Source organism: Ahaetulla prasina, chromosome 6, assembly GCF_028640845.1.
Source record: "Ahaetulla prasina isolate Xishuangbanna chromosome 6, ASM2864084v1, whole genome shotgun sequence".
In the NCBI taxonomy this organism is placed as follows: Eukaryota; Metazoa; Chordata; class Lepidosauria; order Squamata; family Colubridae; genus Ahaetulla; species Ahaetulla prasina.
In genome coordinates, this window is record NC_080544.1 from 47,605,005 (window position 1) to 47,616,838 (window position 11,834).

The 11,834-nt window shown below is 38.3% G+C and overlaps 1 protein-coding gene across 1 annotated transcript in view; it reads right to left on the reverse strand.

Annotated features, from left to right (window-relative positions):
- PLPP4 (phospholipid phosphatase 4) overlaps positions 1-1,633 on the reverse strand; it is a 50,489-nt gene extending 48,856 nt beyond the window's left edge. The window contains exon 1 of the mRNA XM_058189106.1: positions 1,359-1,633. Within this exon, the coding sequence (XP_058045089.1) occupies positions 1,359-1,414 (56 nt within the window). The 5' untranslated portion in view covers positions 1,415-1,633. The remainder of the gene's footprint in view (positions 1-1,358) is intronic.
- Positions 1,634-11,834: the final 10,201 nt, after the last annotated feature.

An 11,834-nucleotide genomic window follows, 5' to 3' on the forward strand; every position in this document is an offset into this window, starting at 1 on the left:
TCGAAAGAGTCATGAGATCCAAGTAGGGCTCCCAGAAGCAATCGATATGTAGCCCCTCTTCGGAAGTGCAGGGAAAGTCCATACACATTGAACTTGACAGTACTTCTCATCGCATTTTGCAGTAACCTCCCAGAATCTGTGACAAGAGGAGAAGGCTGAAGAACCCTGAAGCAGACACAGAGCTGAGGGACACATAAGGCTTAGACAGCAGATGCTGAGGTCTCTGGAATGGCAGCGTGCCAGATGGCCAACTGCTTGGCTTTATCCATTAAGAGAAGGCAGTGGAAAACACTGTCCATAGACCAGTGTTAAAATAAGTTCACTACCTGGAAGGAAGGGAAGATTGGAAATACGCTATATTTCACCCCAGGCAACAAAGTGCTTGGGCTTGCCCTGACAAGTACACTCACAGTGGGCAACAATAACTCTGCAATCCCAGGCATGAGGTTTGTTTTGGAGAGGCATGCAGAACGATTTTTCTGGACTGTATTTAACCAGGAATACTAAAACCTTTCTAGAAGATACAGAATTACCTGTATTCTGTATCTGTTAGGATGCTGGATTTTGTAGTCCAATGCATCCTGAGACTACTAGTTTGGGGGAAGAAAAACTTAAGACACAACATTGCACAGGGAACCACCTTTGCTTGTATAAGCATTACTGGGAAAGCTTGCTATTTTAAAAGGAAAATACACAAAAGGCATTTCCAGTGTTTCTTTCTGCACCCCACCTCCACATTTTTCCAGATGTAAAAAACTGCATTACCCTCTGCTGAGTGCCTGCTATCCAACTTTGGCAACCTGGGTAGAGTTGCAATCCTAAACGTTTAGATGCTCCTTCAGACAGCTTCAGGTCAGAGATAAAGCTCACCAGTACAAAGCAGCATTCACTTGTGCCAGGGCTCTAGCGATAGCTAAGGCTACATTCTAAACGAGATGAATTCCTCTGAGCATGTGCAGAATCCCTGAACACGTCCATCACCAATCCGATAGGGAGGAAAACAAGAGGCGAAGGTTTTCAAGAGGATAAGTTCTGAGGTTTTGAACGCCTCCCTTTAAAAGCTTCCTTCTCATCTTAAAACACCCTAACATCTAACCCGGTGCACAGGTGGGGTTTCTTGAGGTAGCAGTCCCTATTCCCGTCTCCCTCCCCTCCGGGTTGCCGCTTTGCTCAATTTTCTTCCCGGCTCCAACTCACCCTCTCCTCCCACCTTTGCAACCCAAATCTGGGGGGTTTCTGCAACTGATCCAGAAAGCGAGCGCACAGGTGGGCCGTGGGCACCTCGAGCCTGGCGGCCAACAGGAGGCGGGGAAAAAGAAGAAGAAGAAAGAAAGACCAAAGTTGCTTCCAACACTTACACGAAGACGCCGAAAAGCAGGACTCGAATCCCGATCTCGATAGCTAGATCCCGCATGGTTTAATAATCCAAGACGAGCGGGCAGGATCAGGCGGGGGAGGGGGGCTGGAGCGGAGCGGCTGGCGGTGGCTTCACAGCTTCCCCGGGAATCCCACGTACCCTGGCAGAGCCGGGGGGGCGTCGGGAAGAAGAAGTGCCGCTGCCTGGCCCCGGAGCCGCTCTTCTGGAGAGCCGCCTTCCCCCCTCCCGCCCGAGTGCCGCCGCGCTGCGCCCAGAGCCAGCGCCTCCGCCTCCATTCATTCCCAAGGCCGGCAAGAGCCGGGATGATTCAGGCCATAGCCTGCGCTCCTCCGAACTGCGGACAGGACTGAAGGCGCCGAGAGAAGCGCCCGATTGCGCTCGACGGAGCGGAGCCGATCTCTTCGCCGCGCCACTCGGGGCGCCTGCTCGCCTGCTCGCTCGATTGGTTGGTTGGCTGGTTGGTTGGCTGGCTGGCTGGTTGACAGGCTGACGGGCGGGTCGACCCCTCCGGGGCTTCCCTGCTCGGGTGGCCAGAGGACGGAGAGCGGAGGCGGAGACTCCCGTGGCTTTCTAGCGCAAACTGGGCTGAGGGGATCCTGGGGGATTTCTATGCCCCGCCCCGTCTGAGAGACTGACTATCTGTTGCCTGTGCTGTACTTAAAAACTCTTTTAACTCCGGCACGTTTCGCTCTTACGACGGCTGTCCCTGCTGGTTGTCTTCCATATCTCCTTTCTTTTTTTTTTCTTTTTTTTTTTACAAAAAAGCCAGAATCAATTTTCAGAAACAACAACCGGGGCTGGCAAGAGTTTTTGTCTTGGTTGCGGTTGGGATGATGGTGTTGATGTTGTTATTGTTGTTTAATCTCCAAAAGCTACAATGGCAACGCTAAACCTGCTCACCTGGACGCCACCCATTTATATGTCGGGGTGGGGGGAGGGTACCTGTCTATTGAGATAAAAACAAAGGCGTCGCTGCCTTCCAGTCTGTGGAAAGGAGGCTTGTCTCCATAACAGCCCGTTCAAAGGCAAAGAGAGCAGGTGGAGCGGTGTTTCTTATGAATCTGGTACTGCTAAGTAGGGACGGGGTGAAAATTTGAGAACTTCTAAGGCTTCCCGTAGTGTTTTCCCAACGCGCTTTAGTAACCCTATGTTCTGACCTGTATAAAAATGTTGGTTTTTATTTAAAAAGGGGGGGGGAGAACTACTATATTTTTAAAAATCTCAAAACTGTATTTAATATTTAATATCTATATTATATTTATATTATAAATATAAAGTGATGTGGTGGTTCAGTGGCCAAGATCGACCAAGCTTGTTGATTGAAAGATTGGCAGTTCAGCAGTTCGAATCCCTAGTGCCGTAACAGGCTGTGCTCCCGTTACTTGTCCTAGCTTCTGCCAACCTAGCAGTTCGAAAGCACGTAAAAGATGTGAGTAGAAAAATAGGGGCCACCTTTGATGGGAAGGTAACAGCATTCTGTGCCTTTGGCGTTAGTCATGTCAGCCACATGACCATGGAGACGTCTTTGGACAGCGCTGGGTCTTCGGTTTTGAAACGGAGATGAGCACCTCCCCCTAGAGTCAGGGACAACTAGCACATATATACAAGGGGAACCTTTACCTTTTTATTTATATTATATTTAACATTTTGTTTCCACAACAAAATTTTAATACCATTTTGGTCACCCGAAACCTCTGAGATTTTGAGTGATGCACAACATTTTCTACATGGAATTCATCTGAGCCTGGGTCCACATCCCATTTATTAAAACATAATTTTAGCGTTGGGTTAAATATATTACTTAGGTTGCACATGGGGCGGGGGCTGCTTTTGTTTGTTTGCCTTCTTGACAAGAGATAAGAAACAAGAGAAATAGAAACATTCTCTTTCCAAAACAGTTCTAATCAACCTACTGGCTGAATTGTCTTAATTTTGATAGAGCACTTTATCACCGCTAAACCCCTTCATATTGTGTTTACTTAAAGCTTGAGATGCTTGCAATTGCTACTCATGCTTTAAAATTACAATTTTAAAGGAAATTGTAATGTAAGAAAGCAATCTTAAATATCACATTGTTTAAGATGAAAGGATTGCTTGCTCTCATGTTCACTAATGGCATTGATGGTCAAGCTCTGTGCAACGGTTTGCCTTGGTCCCTGTTGAATATATATTTGATTCATCTGTAAAAGACATAAAGCTCCCTACAGATTCTATCTGTTATATTGCTTGTCCAAGCAGAAACCTGAGGGATTTCTTTATGCCACATTGTGACATACAGCACTGCATGAATTAATCATATAAATATAAAAATCAGACTAAAGAGACCTCAAGCTGGTGACTTTGGGCCTTTATCCATCAGACATATAGTAATTAATTGTCAAAATGGAAAATGAAGATTGAAAATGAAGTCTAACAAATACTTGTAATAAGTAAGGTGTTATTGAATCGGGAACAAAACCTGCACTTCATTTCATTCAAGAAATGGATTTTATGCAGACATCAATTAATCTTTTTATTATAAGATTAATATATAATAAAATATATATTAACATTTATAAATATATCTTACAAAATAATAAATAAATTTTATTGTTTGTTCCAAAATCAGTCCAGTGCAAAAATAACCAAGCAAAATCCAAAAAGTAACATTAACAGTTTAACAGCTTAATTCATGGTATCCTTCTGCTAACAAGGCTGGATAGGACATATTTTTATGGCTAATTTTTATCAATTAACACACACACGACATTATGCCAAGGTTGCTTTTATAGGCTTATGCACATGCAGTCATGACTGACAAACAAGAGAGAAATGCAAATTAAGGAAAGAGAATTCATAAGAAGCCACCTGTTAAATCAGTATGCTATTAATTGAACTGGTCTAGTACTTGTGTCATAGACTGGCCAAATAAATGCATTCTAGAAGCTTACATATATGTAACATACATATACATAACCTTTTGCCACTGTCACTTCCTAGCAGCTGATATGTAAAGCCTGTTGCATCTGATTCCCTGCAAATTCTGTTTATTCAACTCTAGAATTAATTTTTGAAATTCTCTTGCTTTGACTGGAGATAAGGATCTTTAGTCATTTAAAGGTCCACAGGCTTTTGGGCAAGATAAATCTATGAGACAATGAAGAGAAGCTCACATGGAATCAGAAAATAGCACTGAAACCTATCAGAAGCGTTCTGGTTCGGGTCTAATTTTATCCTGTATTTCTGACATGGAAAAGGAGATAACATTAAACTTCACTGGTGTACAATCTTCTAAAAATCCCAGATAAAAGTAAACATGATAGGCTAGTCAACTGAAAATCCTGATATAACCTAAATGTTGTCTAGTTGGAGAATTATTTTCTATTCCAATTTCTTCATGTAGGAAGCTTTATGTAAAATTCAAAGGACGAGACTTTAAACTTGTGTCAAAAGTCCAGGAATATCTATCTTAAATCATACTGAATATGACTTGCATCACAAGAGACAAGTGGGCAATCAAGTAGTTATATATATTGCAGTGGTTTAAAGACAATTTTCTCTATTAAAGCAGTGAAATCAGTGGAAATGGGGAATACAAGAAAGAAACAAAATAATATTAGAACAGTCGAAATAACTGAAATAGACATGAACATAAGCCTTGGATTTCTGTGGGAGGTATGACAAATTGTAGAGGAGCAGATGGCTGTGGCAAACACCAAGGATCCAGGTTCTTCCAAACTGCTTTGGATAAGGAGAGAATAGGGGATTGTCCACTCTATGCTCCAGTCGGCTGTTCCCCACAAGGATACTGCAGGACAGTGGTGTTCTGCAGCTTTTGAATGCCAGGAAATGATGGGATTAGCCATAACACTTGCAACCACAACAGAGACTTTTAAACTAAGTTTGCAGACCTCATTTTCTAATCACTTTTAGAAATTGTTCATTAACTAACTGCTAAACTATTAAGACATTTTTGGCTGACAAGTTTGAAAAAGCAAGGTGACTATCCCTTTAATACTAAATGAAAGCAAGCTTTAATTATAAGCTTAAGAATTTAAGGAATCTAAAGTAAACAGGAAAAAGAAATAGGATCTTGATCTTGTCAAGTTATATATAAACGAAGGGTCCAAATAAAATTGGAATATTGAAACCTTTACAATGAGATGTTAATATTAATTATAAAATAGTCACAGCGTATTGTGGGAAATAGATCCTGTTCCTGGTTTTTACAAGACACTACATAAATTATTTCATCATTTCAAAAACTGGACAGTAGGGGGACTAAAGATTTTAGGCAGGAGAAGATATGCAAGATGGTTATGACAATAAATATAATAAAAAAGATTTTTTAAGAATGGAATCAGAAAATAGTAGCCAAATCTCAACAATGTCAACAATTATGTCTGGTTATATGGACAGACTATGAGCAAAAGATATGATATGATTAAAGAAATGTCAGATATAGAACAAATGTTATCTGACAAATTTAAAATGGTATCAAAAGTGGATGTAAAACCAGTAGGCCAACAGAGTGATTTAGAAAAGGATATTTTACTGGATAGACAAAAGAAACTGGATGAGGTTTTAAAATTTCAAAAGGAAATATAAATGACAAACCAAGAGAGTGACATGGATATTTTTTTCCATTAGACTTACAAAACAGGCTGGTTAAAATATTGAAAATTGTCCCGTGCAATGGAACGAAGAAGAAATGCAATCAAATCTACAACAATATTTGGAGAAACCAAATATTAAGGCTGTTAGAAGTAAAAAGAAGGGCTATAAGTTGGTTCATTTGACCAAGCTTAAAATAAGGCATATTGTTACTTCTGGCTATTCTTTCTGGACTTTCTGCAGACACTAGAGCTGAAAATATGACATTTTATGGATTTGTTTCTAGATAAGAGATGGAGTACTGGATAAAGAGATGAATGTAACAAGAAGAGTTACTAAATTTGTATGTGATGATGGTTGGAAGTCACTTCTTTATTTTTTATTTTTTTATTTCATTTTGTCACAACAGTATACACAAACATCGACATAAAAAAAACAACACATCATAAAAGAAATATATATATATATATATATATATGTAGGTCTTTGGTATATATATATGTAAGAGTATGCAACAGCTATGTTAATTTGATATAAGGAACGGTAGGCACTTTTGTGCTTTTATGCACGCCCCTTCCCTATCTTCATTATATTCCTACCTTTTTCTTTTTGCTTTTCTTTTCCTTTTTCCTTTTTCCTCTTATTTTTTCGTTAACTTTAGTTTGTGTTGCATTTTACTATTAAAATTTTTCATAAAAATATAGATGGATGAGAGAGGAAGAGGGAGAGAAAGAAAGGGACAGCGGAATAGTCCTTTATTTCCTGTTCAATTAGGATTAACACATATTCAGAGTTCATCGTAGAGACGATATCTGAGGAATGATAATCTGTGCATTCTGCTTGAATTTATTATTCATTTAATTTTTGGATTTATATTTTACCTTGTCATTCAATAGGATTTCCTTCGTCATTACTAAGGAGTAGTGCTAGAACCAGCATTCCCACAAATATTCTCTTCTTTGCCTTTTCAAAAAAGGAACAAATAACCTGTAAACAAATAACTTAATTTTCATCAGTTGTGCCATTGTATTTTTTTTTTTTTAAAAAAGATACACACGAGTAGTGATGGTGAACTCCATCTGTTCAGGATTCTCAGGATGAGCTCAATTTATCAAGTGCTTTAAGAGCACTATTGTGTTTTTCGAAGAGCAAAACTTCGTCACACTGTTGGACACTTATAGAAGGGTACATAGAATCATGTGTATTATCCTTAGTAAGATTTTAAAACTCCATTTCGAAGGGAGGCATGCATATTTTCAAAATAAAAACAAGATAGGAAAACGTAGGGTCAGGTTGTTGACATCTAAACAATTAAAACACTTCATTTGCAGTGTGATCCTATAGAGACAATCAAAGCACCAGTTAATTTTCCTCCCAGAAAAGTAGATGGGATCAGTTTTAATCTTTATAATCCCACTAGAAACATGAAGGAGCTATCCAAACACTTCAGTCCCAAAATAAATGTTATAATAAGAAGATTGATAATATCTTTTTTTTTTAGTAAAAAAAATTTATTTCCATTTTCCAACAACCTATTCAATATACAGTCTCTTATTCAACATTAGTCATTAACTTTCATTTGTTACTTATTCGGACCTGCCCAGCTACCACTTCCTTCCTTAACAAACCTTTTCTCCTCCCTTCTCTACTTTCTTCTACTTTCTTCATCCTTCCTCTCCTTCGCTTTTCTACATCCTTTCCTCCTTCCCTACTCTTCCACCCTTTCTAACCCTCTCTCTTTCCCCTTTCTTCTTCCTCTCCTTTCCCCCTTTTCTACCTCTCTCTTTCCTACCTACTTTCTTCCTTCACTCTCCTCTCCTTTCCATTCCTTCTGAAATGGCAGCTGAGCAGCCCGATTTCATTTCAAATTATTTCTATTTCTTAATTACATATCTTCAATCATTCCTTTACATTGATCCTTCATCTCCCCTCTCCCCTTCCCTCCTCCCCTCCCACCCCCAAGACTTCCCAGAACAAAGTACAGGGTATAAGATTAACAATCATAAATTAAAATACAACATAAGTCATAATCCATAGTCACTCCTCTCTCTAAGACCTTAACTCCCCTTCCAGAAACAAAAAAGTACATTCTTCTTCCAGTCCATTATATATCAGTCCATTACACTCCTAAAATCTTCAGAATCTTCCAATTAAATTAGCATTTCCAGTTCATCAATAAAATACATAGTTTTTAATATCCAATCTTCATCAATTAACACCAAATATATATCAATCCATTCCACTCCTGAAGTCTTCAGAATCTTATAGTTTTTAATATCCAATCTTCATCGATCAAGACCAAGACGATATTCCATCTTCCATATCCATATTGATCATATCTTTATGCTCTAACTGCTCTTATATATGGCTAATAAAGACTTAGAGAAAGGGAGAAGACAGGAACATATGAAATATGAGCTGTTTATAAAATAAAATGCAACGCTAATGTTAATTATTATGGAGCTGGAAATATATAGGTAAAGAAGAAGATGGCTGAAATGTTTTTGTTTAAACATACAATCTTAGTTCGAAGGTATTTTATCTGGTCTTTGCAGGCTAAATATCCTATGTGATACAGTATTATTATTTTTTTATAGTAAAAGCCAATTGCCTGATTTCTCTCTCCTTGGGGCAATAGATGTAAATCAAAATGTCAGACGTAATGTGTGTGTTGTCATTCTCATATTGCAATTAAATATAACAGAGGAGATTTCAAAGAAATAGCTGCCAGTTCTCTTTAGTCAAATATTCCCTTTGATGATATGGGGGAATCTCAGAATTATAAATAGGTTGTTTACTTTTGCTTGTGTTTCCAAGTTCCCAGCATCAGCAAGATTCTGCATTGCATACCTTATTTTTTGTAATTTGCATTTTCAAACATAATCAACCTACAATATCAGTAGGCTTCATCCAGAGCAGGACTGAGCCAGAGTCTATTATCCCACCTAGCAGAATAAACAAGAGTCATAAGTGATTTTCCATTACCATTGACTGACACCACTATAGTTTGTATGCAGGCCATCATTGCATCTCAGAAAGTCTTCATGCTACTATGTTTGATTGAAATAGTCCATTCTCCATTAGATGCCCTATTCCCAAACTTTTGCTGCAAACAGTGCATGCTCAGACTCCATTCATGTGAATAGAATAGAATAGAATAGAATAGAATAGAATAGAATAGAATAGAATAGAATAGAATAGAATAGAATAGAATAGAATATTTATTGGCCAAGTGTGATTGGACACACAAGGAATATGCAATTTGGTGCATATACTCTCAGTGTACATAAAAGAAAAGATGACTTCATCAAGAATCATAAGGTGCAACACTTAATGATAGTCATAGGCTACAAATAAGCAATCAGGAAACAATATCAGTCTTCCATCCTTCCGAGGTCAATAAAATGAGGACCCAGATCGTTGGGTCCTGACTCTGTAAACTGCTTAGAGAGGCTGTAAAGCATTGTGAAGTGGTATATAAGTGTAAGTGCTATTGCTATTGCTCTCTATAAGTATAGATATATAGGACAAAGGTGCATTTATGCTATTTTTGGGACAGATTAACAATAACACCACTACCATGCCAATCTTGCTTTGCAGTTTAATCTTGAGATGGCTTCATTTCTTGACTCAATCTCCTGTCTGTTGTAACTCTGAAGTTATTAAGTATCCACTTTACTAGAGGACAATGCTGCAGGGCAAATGTACCATAATTTGAAATGACATCATGTACATTACCATCCTTCATTAAGTCTAACGTTACTAAAGTTCAGCACTGCCTTCCAGTCCTCAGATTATAAAAGGAGAGATGAGGAGCTTTGGCTCTTATCTTTTCCCCCCTCTAGTTTTGCGTGATTAAAAATTAACAACTAGAAAAGCATCATTAATAAAAGTTGAAGAAAACTATCAAAACTAAATATTTTTTTAAAAAATACAATACATTGAGAAGAGAGCATGTGTATTTTTTTTCATTTTAGTGATCAATGTTATTAAATTTCAAAGAGGTAAAATACACAACAGATAAAAAATTAGCAGGAGAGAGAATGCAAAGAGAAAAAGTTTAAATAGTGACAAGAAAAAAAATTATGGGGAAAAATTCACTTCCAATTTTCTTCAGTATACATACGAATTAAAATAACCTCTTATTCTGAATTATAACAAAACACAGAAACATCATATAAAAATACAAATTAAACAGTCAAAACAGCATTAGAATTATATAACAAAATATTTTTGATTATAAATTTAAATATAAAAATATGTCTAATATGTCTAATGACAGTAAAATACACAATAATTTTATAATCATAACAGAATCATCAAACCCTAATTTTATCATTCTCAAACAAGGTCCAAAAATGGTCTCCAAGTAGAAACAAAGCTAGACAGACTTTTATCTTTCACCAAAGGAGTCAATTTTGCCATCCCTGGTGGTTCCATTAATTTCAGAACCCACTCTTCAATTGTGAGAATTGGTGTGTCTGTCTATTTCTGTGCATAGAAAAGTTTTTCAAGCATTGTCATGTATAGAAAAAAGATCCCATCTTTTCTTTCGATCTGCTTATCCATGATACCTATAACAAAGTTTTAGTCAGTTCTCTTTTACATCAATGTTTAATATTTTCTGAATCAAACAACATATCTGATTTATACGTTTTGGCAGTCTTATATGTCCATCAAAGATGATAAAAGATGTTTCCACACTGATTACATTTTCAACATTCATTTTATATTCCCTTATACCTTTTTGACAATGACTCAGGAGGTAAATACATTATCATTGTGACACATCATTTTATAAGAAAATATATTTTAAATTATAGTTCAATGAAAATTTCAAAATCTACTGTACATATTTTCCCATTGATCAAGCATAATATTTTATCCAAAGTTTTTGTCCATTTAATTATATACTCTTTGACATTTTCATCCTCCTGGTTCATTTTTGACAACAATTTATATACCTTGGCAATAATTGTTGGATTCGGGCAATAACGAGACAGGAGACCGGATGAGTGACAACAGCTCTTTAGTTTATAGTGAACCCAGCAAAGAACGTCCGACAAAACCCCTCTTTATATACAGTTTTCTCCGGTGCATTAACCAATCAGGAACGTGCAAGTTCCCGCCTAAATTTCCCTCCAAAACTCTTAAAGATACATTACACTCCTCCCCTCCCAGAACGCATTGTAACCATATTTACATAACATTAACATATTATTTCTCTACGTAGTCACGCAGGTAGGCTGGGCGTTTCCTAACTCGCTCAGACCTGCGCACTTCATTCTTGCGCAGTGAGTCGAGCTGTCCGGAGGGACTGTGAGTTCCTCCAAGCTCCTCCTCTGGGCTATCCAGCCCTGGATTATTTGCAGAGTTATCCCTGCAGTCCTCCTGAGGGCCCGGTTGGCGTCGCTGGACTTCGTCGAACTCAGATAAGTCCCTCGTTTGCCCCGGGTTTGAGTCAGCTGTGAATTCAAACATTGGATAGTCAGGGCCTGGCTGATTTTTGTCTCTGTTACTTGCTAGTCTTTTGCGTATTTGATCTATGTGGCGTCTCCATACCCGGCCATCCTCCATATCCACAATATATGATTTCGGACCAGTTACCCTGTAATCGTTCCTTTTAACCAGGTTGGGCCTTCGCTATAGTTGTGTGCCCACACCTGGTCCCCGACTGTCATTTCCCTCGTTTTCCTTGTGTTCCCTTGTACCCGTCTGGGGTGTATGTGGGTTTAGTCGGTCTAGTTGGCACCTGAGTTTCCGTCCATTAATAGTTCCGCTGGCTACGGCCAGTTGCTACACAGGGGTTCTGTGTTGGACTGCAAGGAAAGTGTCTATCTTTAATTGCCAGTCGCCCGGCCTT